The 22,647-nt window shown below is 36.4% G+C and overlaps 1 protein-coding gene across 18 annotated transcripts in view; it reads right to left on the minus strand.

The window, feature by feature from the left end:
• PHF14 (PHD finger protein 14) overlaps nucleotides 1–22,647 on the minus strand; it is a 188,536-nt gene that overhangs the window by 133,833 nt on the left and 32,056 nt on the right. For all 18 annotated transcript variants that reach the window (XR_015162946.1, XR_015162947.1, XR_015162942.1 and 15 more), the window contains 2 exons: nucleotides 19,774–19,885; nucleotides 16,724–16,861 (listed from right to left, as the gene is read on the minus strand). Coding sequence is in view for 11 of the 18 variants with exons in the window: in XM_086397622.1 (XP_086253748.1) it covers nucleotides 16,724–16,861; nucleotides 19,774–19,885 (250 nt within the window). In the remaining 7 variants the exon portion in view is untranslated. The remainder of the gene's footprint in view (nucleotides 1–16,723; nucleotides 16,862–19,773; nucleotides 19,886–22,647) is intronic.

Genomic DNA, 22,647 nt, shown 5'->3' on the forward strand with positions numbered 1-22,647 from the left:
GCCCCATCAACTCAAGTTATCTTTTTATTGCACTATTCTTATCATACAAAATGTATCTACAGGTCACATTTAGCTTGTGGACCTCTGAATTTCACGATTTGTTCTAGAATCTTAAAACCAAAACAATTTATTCCAAACAAAGCTCCCTGACTAATACTGATTCAACAGTTCAAAGGACTATAAGCTGAAAGAAACTATTAGGAATCTTGTACATTGAGACCCAACTGGCACTTGTAAAAATGAAGTATTTTTAAGAAAAGTAGAGAGGTTTTATTGGTATCTGCATAAAACTGTTTATTGAAATAAGAAAAGTGTAAATACTATCATGAGTTAGGAGCATAACATGTTTATCTTCTCAGTTACAACACCATCTGTTTCCACCTCACCTCAGCCATTTAATTCCTATGACTGTACCTAGATTCTGAACTCTTTCCATAATGCAATTTCTCAAGTATTCTCTGAGCATTATCTTTTATCTTTCCTGATCACTTCTTTTCAGACTCAAACAAGTTTTTAATACCTTTCAGATCTCCAATGTACAGACTTTTATCCTCTGACTGCCCCAGAGTCCCATACACATGATTGCCCTCTTTACCTGATTATTTCATGGCCCATCAATTAACTCCTTGTTTGCAGTCCTCTCTTCACTTGTTCCTCTCTTCCTCATCTAGCTTCACTTGACAAAACCTAAAGCAAGGTAAACCCAACTCTTCCCCTATTTTAACCTACATCAGAGCATCTGAACACATTCCCAGATTAATTTCCATTCCATTTTTATAGATAATCACTGAACAGCTTCATCTCTCAAACTTTCAGTATCTCCTCTCTATTCTTAACTTGCAGATGATGGCCTTATTTATTCCACTGGAGAGGTTTTGAAGAGAGGAGAAAAGCAATTAAATGAGAACTTCCACAACCTCCAGTCACTGCATACCTCAACCTATCTGCATGTCTACACATATCCTCTGACTAATCTCCTGTTACCGGAGATAAACTGCCCAATGTTCCTATCTAAGGCTGACCTTCAGTTGCAATTAATTCCACCCCATCTTCCCTACAGCAATTCTACCTCCTGCACATTTTTTTCTCTCTACTGGCATACTAAAAACACTGTAATATCCTTTAAAAATACTTAAAAGACATTCCCTGGGCTCTCATTTGTAGGTCACTTCAAAGTCCCCCTTAAAAGGAAAAATCTAAAGCCCTGCCCATATAGCTGTCTTAACTCTGTTCCACTCCTAAGTTTTCAACTAGTCTCAACTTCTCTAGTAGCTCCTCTCAAGTCAAAACTGACCTTCATTTTGACAAACCCAATGGTCACTTCTCAGTCTTAACCTTATTCCTTTGACACAACTTGTTTACTCTCTCTTTGAAACACTTGTCTTTGTTTTTTTTTTTTTTTTTAACCTCACTAATAACTCTGCCTCAGACTCCTTGGTAGATTTCGCCTTACTTTCCCAAATTTCAATTTGGGATTGTTGAATGCCGAGGTAGCCCTATGACTGTCATCAGAACTCTTCCCATCTCCTTCTCCTCTTATACTCTAAGTAATTTCACCTAGTCATCTCACCATAAATACTATCTATACCCTGACACTCCCAAATCTGTATCTTTAGCCTTGATTGCTTCCCTAAACTTCAGATTCTGATAGTCACCTACCTACCTGATGTCTCCACTTACAGGCCTAATAGGCGTTTTGAACTCAACATGTCCAAAACTGTCCTCAATTTCCTTCTCTCCTGCAATAAATCTGCTCTTCCTGCAGATTTAATAATCTTTCAATAAATCTTTTCTACCTCAGTAAACCATAACTCCACTCTACTAGAAGCTCCACAAGAGCCTCCTGATGAAAGTGAAAAAGGAAAGTGAAAAAGCTGACTTAAAACTCAACATTTGAAAATCATCATGGCATCCTGTCCCATCACTTTGTGGCAAATAGATGGGAAAACAATGAAAATAGTGACAGACTTTATATTCTTGGGCTCCAAAATCACTGCAGATGGTGACTGCAGCCATGAAATTAAAAGATGCTTGCTTCTTGGAAGGAAAGCTATGACCAACCTAGACAGCATATTAAAAAGCAGAGAGTACTTTACTGACAAAGGTCCGTCTAGTCAAAGCTATTGTTTTTCCAGTAGTCATGTACGGATGTGAGAGTTGGACTATAAAGAAAGCTGAGCGACAAAGAATTGATGCTTTTGAACTGTGGTGTTGGCAAAGACTTTTGAGAGTCCCTTGGACAGCAAGGAGATCAAAACAGTCAAACCTAAAGGAAACCAGTCCTGATTATTCATTGGAAGGACTGATGCTGAAGTTGAAGCTCCAATACTGTGGCCACCTGACGCGAAGAACTGACTCACTGGAAAAGACTCTGATGCTGGGAAAGATTGAAAGCAGGAGAAGAAGGGGATGACAGAAGACGAGATGGTTGGATTGTATCACCGACTCGATGGACACGAGTTTGAGCAAGCTCCGGGAGTTGGTGACGGACAGGGAAGCATGGTGTGCTGCATTCTCTGGTGTCAGAGTCAGACATGACTGAGCGACTGAACTAGAAGTTCAGGCTAAAGAGAAATCACCCTTTTCCTCTCTCTCTCTCTGTTTACTCAACAATCTCTCAACAGATATCTACAAAATCTGTCATTTCTTATTACCTCTATCCTTAAAACCTTAAACCATTTTATTTGTTCTCTCTACTTTCACCTTCGCCTCTCTATAGTCTATACTGAACACAACCATCAGGGTGGTCCTTCTAAACATCAGTTGACTCACATGTTCTCTATGCAAATCTGATGGCTTTCCATCTCACTCAAGAGTGTAAATCCAAAGTCATTCTCATGTTCTTCCAGTCCCTACATGATGTAGCTGCCTCTATGACCTCCTTCCTCTCCTCTTACCACACACCAGCCCCCACCTCTGTATCAGCCATACCAGTTCTTCTTGGTCCTCAAACCAAGCATGTTTCTACCTCAGAGCCTCTATATTCTGTTCCCCCTGCCTGTAACGCTCTCCTCTCAAATAAACATAAGCTCCCTACCATTTTCCTTACATTTTTTCCACAAAATGTCGCCTTCTTAGAGAGCCCACCTCTGATCTCCCCATATAAAACAGTACTGTCCTACTTCCCTTAGTCCGTACGTACTTTACCCTGCTTTGTATTTCTTCATAATACGTATCACAATATAGCAGTGAGTTGAGGATAAACCCTTAAGTCTGGGAGACAGAGAAGTGATTACTCGTTTGTCTCAAAAGTATTGGTATTTTCTGGTAAACTTTTTCACTATCTGTCCTCTCCCAACCTGCCACTCAAATGTAAGCTACCTTAAGAACAGTTTATTTTGTTCAATGTTAATCTCTATAGGCTCCACAGCAAAGCCTAATACACAGTAGCTCAATATACCTGTTGAATAAATATGCTGAATGAATGACAGTAAAAAGCATTAATCTGTAATCCTTAAATAGTTCAAAGGGACAGGGAGCCTGGTGGGCTGCTATCTCTGGGGTCACACAGAGTCAGACACGACTGAAGCGACTTAGCAGCAGCAGCAGCAGCAGCAAGAGATATATAGGCCAAGAAGGTCCACTGAAGTTTCTGATTCTTCTAGGCAATCTTCTTATTTCTGTATTTACAGCACTTCTTGTCCATCAGAGGCACCTGTGACATCTTTTAATGTTGTCTTGTAAGACTTTTTAACATTTCATTGTGTTTACTATCTAACCCCATCCACATGACTTAAAGCTATTTTTATGCTCCCTGACAAACTCCTCCACCCCCAAACCTAGAGTTTATAGTGTCTGTTGCACATATGAATAGGCCCTCAATCATGACTGACTGATGTGAACTGAGTACTATGAAGTTATGTTTGAATATAAATTTCACTGTTTGTAAACAAAGTTTAGGTCACTCCTAACAAAACAACTCAGTTTTAGAACATGAATTTGATAAAGACTTACTCCTGACAGTCACGTTCCACAAATGCTTGCTGAGTTATATAATTCAGCCCTCAACTGTGATGCCTTTGCAAACACTATATGATTAACTATTTAACACACAGTTTTAGTTTACTTTTTAAGGAGTCTTGTACTCAAGTCTGAAACTCCCAGAAGATGAAGACCAAAGGATAAAAACAATAAATCTAAGCAAGATTTCTTAATTTCTTGAATCTAGTACTTGAAATTTCTAGAACCTTTTACAGATGAAAACTTTTCATGCAAATTCAATGCCCAAATGCTTGAGAAGGAAATGGTAACCCACTGCAGTGTTCTTGCCTGAAGAATTCCATAGACGGAGGAGACTGTGGGCCATGGTCCATGGGGTCGCAAAGAGTTGGACACAACTGAGCAACTAACACTACACTAATACACTAATGCACAAATGACTCGCGTCTAGATACCAAAAAAGAAAAATTTCACAATGTACATATTTTCTGAACCATAAACAAAACCATATGTACAGCTGTTTAGTACCCTTTCCTATAAAAACTGAAAGTAACCAACTTAACTTTATTGAGATCTTATTCTAAGAATCTGTATTCAATTTGATCTCATTTTTAAAGGTCTCTTTTTCCCCCATTTTTAGCATTTATCACTTGTTCACTTTTCACTTTTATGACAATTCTTAAAACTCATACATATTATATACAAAATATGGTGGTCTAAAACCAATCTAATAAGAATTTTATGTGAATTATATTTATTAAAAAAATAAAGCAGTTTCTTTACCCATCATTAGAATATTATCCTTATCTATATCTTTTATATAAAAAATTAATACTAATCTAGCTAACAGAAAAATAACACTTTATGAAAGTAAAATTATCCTTTGGCATCAGATTCTACAAAAACATTAGGTATTAACTATTTACATTAAGCTCATTAAAATCTGACATTAATATTTCTTTCTGGCAGGAAAATACATATGATTTAATGATTATATAATACTTTAAAGTATTCAATTCTACTTTTCATTTTTTAACCATATCTGTTAAAACAAAAAGAAAACCTATGTTAATTTATTTGGCAGCCTAAAGTTCAACTTATGCAATATATGTTTATATAGGAAAAGTCCTAATAATCAGCTCTGCACATAGGAATTATCCATTTGCATTTATTATATTTTATTATTTCCTTACATATAGTCACACCATCCCAAATTCATTATTTTTAATTGCGGTTTATAAGCAGATAAAAATACGGTCTTATGGTAGACATCAAATTTAGACACTGACACAAAACTCACAAAGTTAACTGAAAAATAATGATATAAACTCTTTATTAAAAACAGAACTGGTAAAAATAAATAAATAAAAAATAAAAACAGAACTGGTGTGTTTTTATCCTACAGGTTATTTTTTATTTATTCAAAAAAGATTTGAGGTGGCTTATTAAAATATGCAAAGCGTAAGATAATTTAATTAAGCTTTAATTATTAATTTTAAAAACTAAGTAAGGACTGTAGTGTGTGTGTGTTTAGAAGGTGAGAGTGAATAATGAAACAAAGGGAAAAACGAAGTAGAAAAAAATAAGATGAAACCCAGACATACAGAATATTCCTTAAAGTTCTCTGTGTAAGATTATAAAACTAAAGCCAATATTAATGTCAAAAAAAAACAATCAGAAAAAAAGTCTTGAAAAGGAAGGACTACTGAGAAGCCAATTCCACTATGATGAGGCAGGCTGGAAGGAAAGGGGATGACACTCTTAAAAAGCAAAGATCAGGTAACAGATCAAACCCAGGGAAAAGAAAGGCCAGAACATCAGAATTCTACTGTGAAGCAAGGAAGGGAAAAATGGAAATGGTGAAATTTTCATTTGTTTCTTTCTTTTATTCAAAATAACTGATTCTTCTTTTCCTTCTTTTAATACGTGATAAAAACACTACTTCATTTGATCTAAGTATATGGCTGAGCTACAGTGAAAGGAAATAAACTGCCAACTTCTTAGGCTGGTTGTAGCAAACTGTTTGTTAGCTGCTGACTCCCCAAGCCATTCCCTTCCAACATATTCCCTTTTTGTAAAATTCATTTTCTCTGACAGAAACGGAAAATGTCAGGTTTCACCAATTCACGCACTGCTAACAATAGCCATAATGACTATTTTGACACATGAGATAATGGGACAATCTACTGGAGTGAACATATGAGAAAATTTTTCAGTCCTAATGATAAGAGAACCCTCTCCCCTCCTCCTCTGTTTTGAATTATATAATGAAAGAACACAGTGCTTATTTAGAGCTATTCCAGCAATATTGAGACCATGAGACAACAAGGTTAGGAACCAAAAAGAAAAGCATATTGATGTTGGTAGAATAGAAGAATAAAATAAGACTTAATCATTGAGCTTCTGAAACAACCCCAGAACTACTATTGTTTAGGTCTCCTGTCATGAGATAGTTAACACATGGCTACCACAGCTAAGTATTCTATTACTTGCTTCCAAAAGCCTAGATAAGGTACAACGTCAAAAAGTTGAACAAACAAAATACTTATCATAAAAGTCACATGCACATTGGTAGTAGACTCCACATGTGGCTCTGAAATTGCCAGAAAATTAAAGAAGTTATTGCAATCAGTAACATAATTCACAATATCAGAAACCAGTTAATAAGCAAACACACAGCTACACCTACTATTAAGAATTAAGAGAAAGAACACTACATAATGTACTGAGAAACAGGCTCATCAACATTCTCAGTTTAAACAAAAAAAAAAAATCAATAACGCTTTCAACACCAACAAAAGTATAAAAAGTACACATCAACTAAATGAATAATAGTTAAGAATCAAAATAATTTTATCCAAGAACATAAACATCTAATAATATGGCTCATGTAAATGTTTGGAGCAGTTGATTATCTGTATAAATTCCAAGTAAATTATATTTCTTACAGTCAGTCATACTTCAAAAAAAGTTAAATGATTCTTAGAGAAGTACCAAAGTGAAAATGATCTATCTGCTAACAAGTAACCAAGCTGGAGGAAGTAGTGAGCAACTTATGCAAACCAAAGAGACAGAGACACATGTATGAATAGTTAGTTATTCTAATACCACAAGAAAAGGTACCAAGGAAATACCCTCAGACAATGCCTGTAGATAAATAGGAAATCAAATAAAAATAAATGGGAAACCAAATTGCAATTCACTATACACAAAATGGGAGAAGGCAATGGCACCCCACTCCAGTACTCTTGCCTGGAAAATCCCATGGACGGAAGAGCCTAGTAGGCTGCAGTCCGTGAGGTCGCTAAGAGTAGGACACGACTGAGCGACTTCACTTTCACTTTTCACTTTCATGCATTTGAGAAGGCAACGGCAAGCCCCTCCAGTGTTCTTGCCTGGAGAATCCCAGGGACGGGGGAGCCTGGTGGGCTGCCATCTATGGGGTCGCACAGAGTCAGACACGACTGAAGCGACTTAGCAGCAGCAGCAGCAGCATACACAAAATGATGATCTGAAAACTAATTTTATTCTAGAACTCTTCTTAATGAAAACTTCAGTTCAGTTCAGTCGCTCAGTCGTTTCCGACTCTTTGAGACCCCATGAACCACAGTACGCCAGGCCTCCCTGTCCATCACTAACTCCCAGAGTTTACTCAGACTCACGTCCATCGAGTCAGTGATGCCATCCAGCCATCTCATCCTCTGTCGTCCCCTTCTCCTCCTGCCCCAATCCTTCCCAGCATCAGAGTCTTTTCCAATGAGTCAACTCTTCCCATGAGGTGGCCAAAGTACTGGAGTTTCAGCTTTAGCATCATTCCTTCCAAACAAATTCCATGGCTGATCTCCTTCAGATTGGACTGGTTGGATCTCCTTGCAGTCCAAGGGACTCTCTTCTCCAACACCACAGCTCAAAAGCATCAATTCTTCGGCGCTCAGCCTTCTTCACAGTCCAACTCTCACATCCATACATGACCACTGGAAAAACCAGAGCCTTGACTAGACAGACCTTTGTTGGCAAAGTAATGTCTCTGCGGACTGCAGCCATGAAATTAAAAGATGCTCACTCCTTGGAAGGAAAGTTATGACCAACCTAGATAGCATATTCAAAAGCAGAGACATTACTTTGCCAACAAAGGTTCGTCTAGTCAAGGCTATGGTTTTTCCTGTGGTCATGTATGGATGTGAGAGTTGGACTGTGAAGAAGGCTGAGCGCCGAAGAATTGATGCTTTTGAACTGTGGTGCTGGAGAAGACTCTTGCGAGTCCCTTGGACTGCAAGGAGATCCAACCAGTCCATTCTGAAGGAGATCAGCCCTGGGATTTCTTTGGAAGGAATGATGCTAAAGCTGAAACTCCAGTACTTTGGCCACCTCATGCGAAGAGTTGACTCACTGGAAAAGACTCTGATGCTGGGAGGGATTGGGGGCAGGAGGAGAAGGGGACGACAGAGGATGAGATGGCTGGATGGCATCACTGACTCGATGGACGTGAGTCTGAGTGAACTCCGGGAGTTGGTGATGGACAGGGAGGCCTGGTGTGCTGCGATTCATGGGGTTGCAAAGAGTCGGACACGACTGAGCAACTGATCTGATCTGATCTGACCTAGGTTGGTCATAACTTTCCTTCCAAGGAGTAAGTGTCTTTTAATTTCATGGCTGCAATCACCATCTGCAGTGATTTTGGAGCCCCAAAAAATAAAGTCTGACACTCTGTCCACTGTTTCTCCGTCTATTTCCCATGAAGTGATGGGACCAGATGCCATGATCTTCGTTTTCTGAATGTTGAGTTTTAAGCCAACTTTTTCACTCTCCTCTTTCACCTTCATCAAGAGGCTTTTTAGTTCCTCTTCACTTTCTGCCATAAGGGTGGTGTCATCTGCGTATATGAGGTTACTGATACTTCTCCTGGCAATCCTGATTCCAGCTTGTGCTTCTTCCAGCCCAGCGTTTCTCATGATGTACTCTGCATATAAGTTAAATAAGCAGGGTGACAATATACAGCCTTGACGAACTCCTTTTCCTATTTGGAACCAGTCTGTTGTTCCCTGTCCAGTTCTAACTGTTGCTTCCTGACTTGCATACAAATTTCTCAAGAGGCAGGTCAGGTGGTCTGGTATTCCCATCTCTTTCAGAATTTTCCACAGTTTATTGTGATCTACACAGTCAAAGGCTTTGGCATAGTCAATAAAGCAGAAATAGATATTTTTCTGGAATTCTCTTGCTTTTCCGATGATCCAGCAGATGTTGGCAATTTGGTCTCTGGTTCCTCGACCTTTTCTAAAACCAGCTTGAACAACTGGAAGTTCACAGTTCATGTATTGCTGAAGCCTGGCTTGGAGAATTTTGAGCATTACTTTACTAGCGTGTGAGATGAGTGCAATTGTGCGGTAGTTTGAGCATTCTTTGACATTGCCTTTCTTTGGGATTGGAATAAAAACTGACCTTTTTTTTATGAATTTTTTTTAATGAAATCTTAAAAGAAAAAAAAAAAAAAGACCTTAAATGCTAAACAGCTGATCACATACAAGGTGAATGATAAAAGGGATTGGTCCCTCAACTTGTATTCTAATCATTGAGAACACAGTGAAAAATAATAACAAAAAATCCCTGTCCTCATGAATCTATGTCCTAATGAAAGTGACAGACAATAAACAAAATAAAAAGAATCATACATATTATCAAGTGGGACTTATTCCAGGGATGCAAAGATTTTTCAGCATCCATATGCCAATCAATGTGATATACCATAATAACAAATTGAAAAATAAAAACCATATGATCATCTTTATAGATGCAGAAAAATCTTCTGACATAATTCAACATCTATTTATGATTTCTCTTCAGAAAGTGGACATAGAAGGAACATTCCTCAACATAAAAAAAGGCCATTTACGATAAATCCACAGTTAACATCATAATCAAGGGTGAAAAGCTGAAAGCATTTTTCTATAAGATCAGGAACAAGATAAGGATGGCAACTTGTACCACTTTTATCCAACATAGTTATTTTGGAAGTCTTCGACACAGCAATCACAGAAGAAAAAGAAAAGGAATTCAAATTGGAAAAGAAGTGAAACTGTCACTGTTTGCATATGATATCGGTGCTATACCTAGAAATTCCTAAAGATGCTACCAGAAAACTACTAGAGCTATACTGGACAGTGGTTAGGTTAGTTAAAAAGGGAAGAAAGCAGCAGAAAAGAGAATAGAAACTGTTACGGGAGTGGGAGGATTGCAACATTAGACAGGGCGACCAAGAGAAGCCACAGTGAGCAGTAGATATAGAATGAGGACCTGAAAAAAAAGTGAGGGAATGAGCCATGTGGGGGAAAGGCAGCCCATGCAAGGAAACAAATACAGAGGCCCAGAGCAGGAGCTCACCTGGCCATCCATTCAAGGAGCAACAAGTGAGCCAATGAGGCTGAACGAGGGGAAATGATAAACTCAGAGAGGTAATGTGAAGCCAGATCACACAGACCCTTATAGACCAGCAGAGAAACTGGCCTCTAATTTGAATCAGATGGAAAGCCATTGAAGGGTTTTAAGCAAAGGAGTGACCAGATCCAACTTAGATTTTAATGGGATAATACTAGCCACAACTGAAAATGTCCTTTGTTCTCTATGAAAAGGCTTGACACCAAAGCAGGACCTAAAAGCCAAATCTGGCACTGCCTGTTTTTGGAAATACAGTTTTATTTGAACACAGCCATGTTCATTTGTTTATATATTGTCTATGGATTTTTCATAATCAGTGGCAAAGTTAAATAGTTACACACAAGCCATAGGCCCACAAAGCCTAAAATATTTACTATCTGGCTCTTTATAGTAAAAAGAAAAAATTGCCACCCTCTGCTCTAGCAAGACAAGGCCAGAAAGAGCTGGGAGGTTATTAATCCAGTTGACAAAAAAAGACTTGGACTAGGGCACAGCAATGAACTTAGCAAGATAACACTGAACATGTCCTAGATACACTTTGAAGACAGGATATGCTAATAGATTAGATATGGAGTGTGAGAGAAAGTGATCTGAGTAACTGTCAGAATTCATCCAGAATAATTTTTAAAATAATGCCTAAAACAGCCATATAAAAATATTACTGAAGATCTCATACAAAATACCTACTTTTAAGGAATGTAACTTCTTCATTAATTCATTTAAAAATATTTTATCCAACAAGAGCTATTCTTACCAATCCTGGTTCTTCTAGCAATATTAAGGCATCAGTTCAGTGCCAAATATCTAATTTGAGCCTTTGAAATTTAATTCATGAATGATTTCAATGCATTAAACCAAAGGTTGTAGGAAAAAAAATTGATACATAATTTCACATTATTTCAAAGAGAATTTTTTACATGGTAACAGATTATAACAATGTTCACAGTACCAAAATCATACTTTATCATAGAAGAAACTACCAGATGGTTTAAGTGAAAGATAAGGAATCTTAAGGCTAACTATATGATATGAAACATAAGTTGCAATCAGCATAACTGGGCCTGTTTTATAGTGTGGTTTTAACAATAAGACATATTTTGTCATGAAGTGAAGTGAAGTCACTCAGTTGTGTCCAACTCTTTGCGACCCCATGGACTGTAGCCTACCAGGCTCCTCCATCCATGGGATTTTCCAGGCAAGAGTACTGGAGTGGGGTGCCATTGACTTCTCCAGGGGATCTTCCCGACCCAGGGATCAAACCTAGGTCTCCCTCATTGTAGGCAGATGCTTTACCGTCTGAGCAAGCAGGGTCATAACATGGTTAAATATTCTAAATAATCTAGAATTTTCACAAAATGGGTCAAAAGCAATAGAATAGATGTCACTAATAGGATAAAGTACTATGGCAGACGGCTATAAAAAGACGTAAAAAGTATGCTAGGGTTATGATGTCACTGGATGAAACCAAAGTACTCACTCTCTTTTTCAACCTTTCTTTGACTGCCTGTATAAAACACCCATCAAGAAGTAAGATATCCAACTTAATAAAACAGTCTTTAAAAAAGACAAAAAAAAAGTGCTTTCTCTAATGTCACAAAACTGAAACAGAAGACAAGACATACCTACAAACAGCACATCTATTTTGATTTAAAATTTATTTTTTCATCAAATATGCATTACATAAATCTTAATCTACACAAGTACAACCAGGAGAAGTAGCCAAGAAGTTCATTTTAACAAGACGTTTACTGACAAGAGCAAAGTTCATTGATATTGATTCAAGCCAAGTCTTGTATTTTAAAACCCTATTCAAAATTCTTTATATGGTTTCTTTATATATTCTTTATATAGTTGATTTTTCAACTATATAACTGTTTACAAGAAGAAACCACAAATACCTGCAAATATGCTTTAAATCATTTCCCCAAAGAAGAGTTCATTTAACAAGATGGGGAGAGAAAAATCACACTTCATTATTCCAAAATCCAGAATTCCTACCTAATCAATCAAAGGAGGGAGCAAGGCAAGGAAAAAAACCTGTTTCCACATCATGATTTATCTAACTTTCTCTGTAAATTTCCCCAGATTAGCTCACAGATATATAGATATTCAGACCACAAACTGTAAACTATTTATTCAGTGTAATACTGTATTTTGTTTGTTTTAATTTGAATGCCTTTATGTGGAGATGCAATCTCTAAATCACTATGGACCCCATTATACCTGCCGTCCCATACATGGCTGCTTCACACATTTTCATTAATTAAATGGCTGCTGCTGCTGCTGCTAAGTCGTTTCAGTCACGTCTGACTCTGTGTGACCCCACAGACAGCAGCCCACCCGGCTGCCCCATCCCTGGGATTCTCCAGGCAAGAACACTGGAGTGAGTTGCCATTTCCTTCTCCAATGCATGAAAGTGAAAAGGGAAAGTGAAGTCGCTCAGTCATGTCTGACTCTTAGCGACTGTCTACCAAAAATAATGATGGATGGCACTATACAAAGAGACCCAAACTATCACAGTATAAAAGGCAAAGTCCTCTCAAGTTCTAAAAGAAATGGCTACAAAAAAACCATCCTGCCTACGAAGTTCAAAGTTTCCAGAAGTAAAGTCATAACCTTAACCTACAGATTCCCTGATGCAGATATTCACTGAGATTTATCTGATCTGCTGAGTCTTACTTCTTTTATCTCTCTGGATTTCTGCCAACCATCTTGAGTGATTTGTTGTTGTTCAGTAGTCGCTAATTCATGTCCAACTCTTGTGACCCCATGGACTGCAACACGCCAGGCTTCCCTGTCCTCTACCATCTCCCAGAGCTTGCTCAAACTCATGTCCATTGAGTCAGTGATGCCATCCACCATTTTGTCTTCTGTCATTCCCTTCTCCTCCTGCCTTTGATCTTTCCCAGCATCTGAGTCTTTTCTAATGAGTGGGCTCTTCACATCAGGTGGCCAAAGTATTGGAGCTTTAGCATCAGTCCTTCCAATGAATATTTAGGACTGATTTCCTTTAGGATTGACTGGTTTGATCTCCTTGCAGTCCAAGGGACTCTCAAGAATCTTCTCCAACATCACAGTTCAAAAGCATAAATTCTTCGGTGCTCACCTTTCTTTATGGTCCAACTCTCAAATCCATACATGACCACTTGAAAAACCACAGCTTTGCCTTGTTGGCAAAGTAATGTCTCTGTTTTTTAATAAGCTGTCTAGGTTGGTCATAGCTTTTCTTCTAAGGACCAGGCATCTTTTAATTTCACGGCTGCAGTTACCATTGCAGTGATTTTGGAGACCAAGAAAATAAAGTCTGTCACTGTTGCCATTGTTTCCCCAACTATTCGTCATAAAGTGATGGGACGGGATGCCATGATCTTAGTTGTTTGAATGTTGAGTTTTAGGCAAGCTTTTTCACTCTCCTCTTTCACTTTCATCAAGAGGCTCTTTAGTTCCTCTTCACTTTCTGCCATAAGGGTGATACAAACTGCGTATCTGAGGTTATTGATATTTCTCATGGCAATCTTGATTCTAGCTTGTGCTTCAGCCAGCCCGGCATTTTGCATGATATACTCTTCATATAAGTTAAATAAGCAGGGTGACACTATACAGATTTGACAATTTTCAACCAGTCTGTTGTTCCATGTCCAATTCTAACTGTTGCTTCTTGACCTGCATACAGGTTTTGCAGGAGGCAGGTAAAGTGGTCTGGTATTCCCACCTCTTGAAGTATTTTCCACACGGTCAAAGGCTTTGGGGTAGTCAAAGAAGCAGAAGTAGATGTTTTTCTGGAATTCTCTTGCTTTTTCTATGATCGAACAGATGTTGGCAATTGAATTTCTGGTTCCTCTGCCTTTTCTAAATCCAGCTTAAACATCTGGAAGTTCTCAGTTCACGTACTGCTGAAGCTTGGCTTGGAGAATTTTGAGAATTCCTTTGCTAACATGTGAAATGAGTGCAAATGTGTAGTAGTTTGAAGATTCTGTGGCATTGCCCTTCTTTGGGACTGGAATGAAAACTGACCTTTTCCAGTCCTGTGGCTACTGCTGAGTTTTCCATATTTGCTGGCATACTGAGTGCAGCACTTGTACACCATCATCTTTTAGGATTTGAAAGAGCTCAACTGAAATTCCATCACCTCCACTAGCTTTGTTCATAGTGATGCTTCCTAAGGCCCACTTGTCTTCACACTCTAAGATGTTTGGTTCTAGGTAAATGATCACACCATTGTAGTTATCTGGGTGATGAAGATCTTTTTTGTATAGTTCTTCTGTGTACTTTTGCCATCTCTATCTTTTGCTTCTGCTAGGTCCATACCATTTCTGTCCTTTATTATACCCATCTTTGCATGAAATGTTCCCTTGGTATCTCTAATTTTCTTGAAGAGATCTCTAGTCTTTCCCATTCTATTGTTTTCCTGTATTTCTTTGCATTGATCACTGAGGAAGGCTTTCTTATCTCTCCTTGCTATTCTGTGGAACTCTTCATTCAGATGGATATATCTTTCCTTTTCTCCCTTGCCTTTTGCTTCTCTTCTTTTCTCAGGTATTTGTAAGGACTCCTCAGACAACTATTTTGCTTTTCTGCATTTCTCTTTCTTGGGGATAGTTTTGATCACTGCCTCCTATACAATGTCATGATTCTTCATCCATAGCTTTCCAGATTAGATCTGTCTATCATATCTAATCCCTTGAATCTATTTGTCACTTCCACTGTATAATAGTAAGGGATTTGACCTAAAGGTCATATCTGAATGGCCTAGTGGTTTTCCCTACTTTGTTCAATTTAAGTCAGAATTTTGCAATAAGGAGCCACTTATTCATGATCTGAGCCACTATAAGCTCCCAGTCTTGTTTTTGCTGACTGCAAACAGCTTCTCCATCTTTGGTTACAAAGAATATAATCAGAACCAATCTGATTTTGGTTCTGGCCATTTGATGTCCATGTGTAGAGTCGTCTCTTGTGTCATTGGAGGAGGGTGTTTGCTATGACCAGTGAGTAATCTACATGACCCCATTATACAACTGCTCCTCTATATAGGTCTACCAAATAGCTGTGAAAATGCACAATGTCCCTTTAGTACTCTTCTTCAATTAATCAAAATACAACTCATCATAATCAGAGACTGGCACAAAACCAGATACATGTGCCCAAATTATAATCTAAATAGGATCAATTCATTGGTAAAATATGTCCCTTAAAATTGGCTCAAAAATTTTTCTTCATGAGATTATCTTTGTCACTTGTTTCTTGCCTATGAAATAAAATGGAGTAAGATGAAAGCCCAACATAAAAAATATATTTTTACATGACACTGAAAATTCACCCAATAAAGTAGCATAACAACAGAGGCTTAGATATTCCATAAATCTATTCCAAATATAAAGTAAGAATTATAGAACACTCAATTACCTACTTATATAAAAAGCTTAAAAAAAAAACAAAGAAAACAAAACTTGGTCTCAGGATCCCTTACAGTAGTAAAAGGTTTTGAAGACCTGCAAAGAGTTTATGTGAGTTACAGTTACCATATTAGAATTTAAAATTGAGAAATTTTTAAAATATTCATTTATTTTAAAATAACAATAAGCCCAGTACATGTTAATAAAAATAACACTTTAATGAAAAATACTAAGATTTACATACATAAAAATTTTTAGTGAGAAGATTGACACTGTTTTACATTTTTGCAAGTCTCTTAATACCTAGATTTAAAGAAGACAGCTGGATTTTCAAAACTGCTTCCACATTCAAATGCTTATATTGTTATATGCTATACAATCTCTGGAAATCTCCACTATTACTTGTGAGAAAATTAAGAGCAAAAAAAGTACGTATTATTTTCATACTATTATGAAGACAGTTTTAACCTCACAGACCTTGAGAGAATACTGAAGAGTTCCAAAAATGTACTTTGAAAATGACTGATTGCTTAAATTTCTAGTAGGAAAATTTTAGAATTAGAAACAATTGTAAAGAAATAGAAATGCAGGTACTGAAGACAGGGTAGTGATTTTACTTAAAGAGAAACAGAGCAAGGTTATTACTAAAATATAATTTTAGATTCTTATACAAGATACGCAGACATTATAATCCTTTAAAACACCTTGAATTATGTTTCATTTTATCTGTCAGATTTCATTATAAAATTTGTAACATGTTTTCCAAAGGTATGGCTGGCTTTAAGACTGAAAAAATTCATATATATTGCTTACTCAAAGTTTCAGACCAGTGATCTAGACAAACACTTAAAGAATAAACTCACAAATTTATTTTAAGATGCACACCTGTTAGAGAATATAATGGAGTCATGATAAGTCTTATGAACATATTCACCAACCATGGATATAAATAAACCTACCTCTTCTGCTGCTGCCTCTGAAAGCAGACCTTCCTTCTGAGCACAGGTCACATGGAAATAGGCTCTGCACATCCCTGCATCACAGCTAATGCAAACTCCAGTTCGAGCAAAACGAGGGTCTTCACAGAAGCTACACTCCTACAGTGGAATAATAGGAAAAGTCTCGGAGGGAAAACATTCCCAGAACAGAAACTGTATTCTCATTCAAAGCTTCTACAAAATACAAATAGTGAACCAATAGTACCAGTAGTATATCAATATAAACAAAAACCTTAGGTAAGCCAAATATTTATAAGAAAAAAAGTAATTCTCTATATAGTTCTACAAAACCAAAATTCCACTTATATAATAATGATTATAACAATAAGTAGTTGAGGGCTTACCATGCACTACGCACTATTCTAAGCACGTTACATGAATTAATATACATAATTATTTATAGTGTCATCTGACACTATTTCATAATAATATGTGGAAGAAGTACTACAGTCATTCTCATCTTACACATGAGAAAACTGAGGTTAGTGCAGTCTTTAACCAGATAATCTTAAAGACCATGCTCTTAACCATTAAACTACACTTATTTCAACAATATACTATTTGAAAAAATTAAAGAAAACGAATAAGAAGCCAGAGAAAATTCACCAAAAGATCTAGACGTTGAAATCAAAGAAATAACACATTTTAAAAATATATTTAAGAGAAGCAGAAGCAATCTTAAGTAAACAATTTTGTGAAATTAATACTAATACATAATATAACCAATTATTTATATTCTTCCTGTATATAAAAGGAAAAACTGCAAAACTAAAGGTATAAACTGTTGAAATTACCCCAAATTCCAGCACCCTGACTTATTTTTGTAATACTTTAACTAAACCATGGAGAGGAAGAAAAGGAAAAAAAAAAAACCTACTATCAAAATATACTCTATAAATATGAACCTTTACAAAAAAACTTGCTAAATTATGAAAGACCGTCAGCAGACAGTTAAGGAAGAACTGCTTAATAAATGCAGTCTATATAAATTAAATATGAGGGAAACATTTAAAAAGAAAAATGAAAAAGTTTCAATAGATGCTAAAAAGATCATTGTAATACTGTAACAGTTAGTACCTACTGGCTAGACAGTACCAAACTGATATATTAGCACTGTTATCCAAGAACTGTGTTCTGGGCACCGGTGTGAAAATACTGCCAACTCCTGACATTCTGCTGCCTAGTTAAAGGTCTTTTTATTAACAGTAGTATATATATGGTATAAAATATCAACAAGTAGTAATATAAACATGAAACCAAAAAACCCAACTGAAATTGGGTAAGGGACTTTTGAGAGAACACAAAGAAAAAATGTCTGACACTGAAGTCTTAAAAGACTATAGAACAATCAACAAAGAAAATAGAATCTTCCTCAATTGCCTGAATCATTTACAACGCTAGGGAACGAAGCAACTGAGAACATAAGGAAGAAAGTAATCAGGATTAGGAAATGGATAGACAATGTGGTCTAGAGAGCTGTCTAAGATAAAACTCACAACATTGGGTTTGATTTTGCAGATGAGCTAGACAGTACATACTTTTTTTACTCCTTTTCCTAGTAATACTTCAACACAAAAGCAGGTGATAAAAAAAAATCAGCTGATAATTATACATTTAATGACTCGTTTTTAATCCAGAGGTCACTGCTAGCCTCAGTTTTATGAAGCAGTATCTGCTTACTGGTTTTTTTTAATTGCTCTGAGATTTATATTTATGGTAACAACATATGCCTATTGAAAATGATGGAAGTCAGTTCCTTTTATGCTTGATGGAAGCTGCTATCAAAAAGTAGGAACTTCCATTTCCAAAACTGGAGGACTAGGTAATCTGTATTGCTTCTACTCAACTAGAAAATGTAGACAAATTAGTATTTATTTACTATAGTTTAAAGGCATTAGAGAAGCAACAAGACAGTGTACAGTTACCTGAGGAAAGTAAATTCAATACTAGGGCCTAGAAGCTTTAGCTAATTCTGGAGAGGGGAGCTGCATACCCAAACCAAAGCAAAAGATTACTGGAGTGATTGTTAAAGTCCAAGGAGGATATTCTGGATATAATAGCAGAAACTATCAAAGTTTAAAATCAGAATCTTCCAACAATATCTAAGTTTTTCACCTTACCTTTAATATGTTACTAATGCTCTTCAAGAGACTCCCTTCCCAAATGCCCAACAGACAGTAATGGAAAGAGAATATGTATCAGTGCCTAATTAGTTCTACCATTCTAAAGATGTCTGCAGTAATTATATACTTAAGTTTAAATTAATAAGTGTGTAATCTTATCACTCATAATCTAAAAGTCATAGTGAAAAACCAATTTATAACCTACGGAGACTCATTTGCTAGGGCAGGTTATGTAGGCATAAAATCAGTCCTTGAAATCTGAGAAAATAATGGGTTTTTCATGTACTCTTTTCATAATTTCATAAATTTCATTTCAAAAGTAAAGTTAGAAATTAAGCTCGTATTCAGTCCAACTGGTTAAAAATAAGGATTTAATCTGAGAATTCACTATACACTAAGCAGTGTGCCAAATGCCAGGGAAACAACAGTGATATCAACTATCATTTTTCCCCACAGGTTAAACTAAATTACAAACACATGGAAGAATTTATATATTACTGGCTTTCTGGGAAAATTACTGTCAATTATAAATGATTTAGTACTCTCCAATAGCATAATTGGGCTTCCCTGGTGGCTCAGACAGTAAAGAATCTGCCTGCAATTCTGGAGACCCTGGGTTCAATCTCTGGGTCGGGAGATCCCATGGAGAAGGAAATGGCAACTCATTCCAGTATTCTTTCCTGGAAAATTCCATGGACAGAGAAACTTGACAAGCTACAGCCCAAACAGGTTACAAAGAGTCAGACACAACAGACTGACTAAGCACACACACAAGCAATAGCATAATTAGTAATAAGCATTTCTGTAGTTAATAATGATATTAGCAAAAAGCCATATAAACTAACAAGTAAAACTTTCTCTTAGACAACCAAATACAGTTTGTCTCACCTTGGCACCGTATTTGGAATAGTTCATTTCTGTTAGTGTTACTGGTCGTAATTTGTCAATATCTCCAAAGGCTACGCCAGGAACGTACAGGGCACACACGATGTGAACCCATCTACAAGGAGAAAAAATACGATTTTGTTATCAAACCTTCTGATAAAATGCCCACGTGGAAAATAAACATAAAATATATCTGCCATATCAAATAACTACTGCAAGAATTTTATGGCCAGGTCTCAAAACCTCAGACATACAACTAAAGAATATTAAATACTCATATAATTATATCATTTAATTACAGAAAAGGGGACTGCGATAAGCACTACTTTTCCAGCAGCTTAGCCAAAGCTGAGAGATAACAACTATAATTGCCTTTCACTTAATATTCACCGCACTTTGCACTTATCTGTTATTCTTAAATATTTGCACAAAACCACTATTCAAATGAAACAAAACATTTTCATGTGCATGGAAAGGTATGCACAATATTTTAAGCACTCTGAGAATTAAGGATCCTAATTTAAGAACTGTGACGTTAGTTACTCTGCATAAATTATATAACATTGATCTTTCCTGCTACTTTTTTCTAAAAGCTATTGGATAATCCTTAAGGACATATTAAAAAAAAAAAATTCTTGGTGTGCATCTTAACTTTCTTTCTTCCTAGGTTGAAACTGATTGATAGGAGACTGGACAGAAGAGTTGTGATAATATAAGGAAGTCACAGTTCATTCAGCTCATCAGATCACCATACAACCTATGTACTATGTATGTGCCCCACAAATAAATAATTTTTAAAGTCTGGATGATTTTACAACACTAAACAACAGCAACAACAAAATGTTCAGAGTTTCAGTGTACTAAAAAAAAAGTAGGAATTGATTCTAATTACATTTTTTAAAAACTGTTCTGAACCTCCATAAAATATATCAGGAACTCTTTCTGTTTGCTTACAACCATGCAAAATACAGGACCACTAGATTTTGAAATGTAAACAGATCTCCCTCATCTCTGCAAGAAAGAAGGTAAAAATGAGATGGCAAATATCTCTTAACCTTGTGAAAATATTAACAACAAATTTTACTTTATCATAGCTTGAGAGGCTATGATTGCTACCTGGTTCTGTTTTGTGAAGCACTATGAGTCTTAAAGAAATAAGACTAAGAATCATTTTATAGAGGTACTGGGGAAAATAGTTACAAATCTTTAAAATTTATCCTTTTTTACTGGGAAGAAAATTCAAAGTTTTGAGATTTTCTTGATAAAATGTTGTAATCCAACTTCCTAAATGCATCCTGTGGAGTTCAATATAAAGATACACATCTTCAACGAGCAGCTGCTTTCTCAATTTAATTTGTGCAGTTTTTTCATGCTCCACTGATGTATTAAATGCCGCTGTACTCTGTAGGAGTTTATCTTTGATAAACCCAACAGCTGACTGCTTGCTTCATACTGACCTTCTTAAAATCTTTTAGAACTAGTCACACAAGTACTACAGATTGAAACTGCCATTTTAGTGTGACTGGCACAAAAGTGTATCATTTTCCACAACCACACTTATGAGGACGCCAACTTAAGTCTTTATTAAAATACATACCAAACAGCTGAGATAATTTTGGTCCTTTTTAATATCTGTTGTATATAGATTTTTGTTCGTTTGTTTAACTAAATGTACTTTAGAACCTTGTAATTAAGACAAATTGAGAAATCAAAAAGGAATAAACTTCCTTGTTACTTTATCATTCATTTTTCTTGGAGCTTTGAAGGCAGATGTTGATCAGGAAAGGGAACAAAAAACAAGCATCCCATAAGACCACCAAAAAAACAAGAGTCAGAATTGTCATTCTAGCACAGAAGCTATTAATACATTCTTTTAAATTTACATATTTTAATAAAGCAAACTAAGTAGAAAAATACTTCACAAAAACTCATTTCACATAAGAACTACATTCATCGATCAAACTTGATTTTGAAATGCTTTGTACTTGCGGTGTCTTTATAACACATTAAAAAAACTCATTTCAGGAGTTATTTTCATTCCTGCATTTATTCATTCAGTAATTAATTACTGAGCGACTGAACTGAACTGAAGAACACAGCACCAGGCAGGCAGTGGGGAAGTGACAAAGAAGTATGTGAAATGCTTGCAGCATAAGGTGTGATATGCTATTAAAGTATGTGTAATATTTCCTATATTCAGGTTTATAATACCACTAAGGCAGGATGCTGGGAGGGATTGGGGGCAGGAGGAGAAGGGGAAGGCAGAGGATGAGATGGCTGGATGGCATCACTGACTCGATGGACATGAGTCTGGGTGAACTCCGGGAGTTGGTGACGGACAGGGAGGCCTGGCGTGCTGCAATTCATGGGGTCACAAAGAGTCGGACATGACTGAGCGACAGAACCGAACTGAACTGAAGGCAGGATAAAATACTCTTTAAGAAAAAAATAAAATAAAAATTCAATGATAAGAATGTATTGATGGTCTTCTCACATTAAACTGCATAATTTTCTATTGTAGTATATGTGGCTCCCATCAGACACAGAAGGGAAAGCAGTCTAAATGGCCTATGTAATAGAAGAAAATTTCAAAAATTTTTCATTCTTTCCATACATAGTTCTTTCTTTTCATCTGTTTTCCATTTGAAGCTAGAGTACTAAATACCTTGTCAAATCTTCATGGCTTTTTTGCTCTTGATTCAAGCTAGTATTACATCCTTCAAACTGTATCAAGACCTGTAATTCCCACAGTACTCTACAGGTAAGTATGGGCATCAACACAAATAAAATGTTCAAAGAGCATAAAGAATTTTCCAGGCTACACCAACAAGGGAGGTGTCTACATATATGAAAGATCCACAGAAGTCAATATAAATA

Source organism: Bos grunniens, chromosome 4 (genome assembly GCF_055505025.1).
Source record: "Bos grunniens cultivar Pamir isolate PY7600 chromosome 4, Bosgru_T2T1.0, whole genome shotgun sequence".
NCBI classification, from domain to species: domain Eukaryota; kingdom Metazoa; phylum Chordata; class Mammalia; order Artiodactyla; family Bovidae; genus Bos; species Bos grunniens.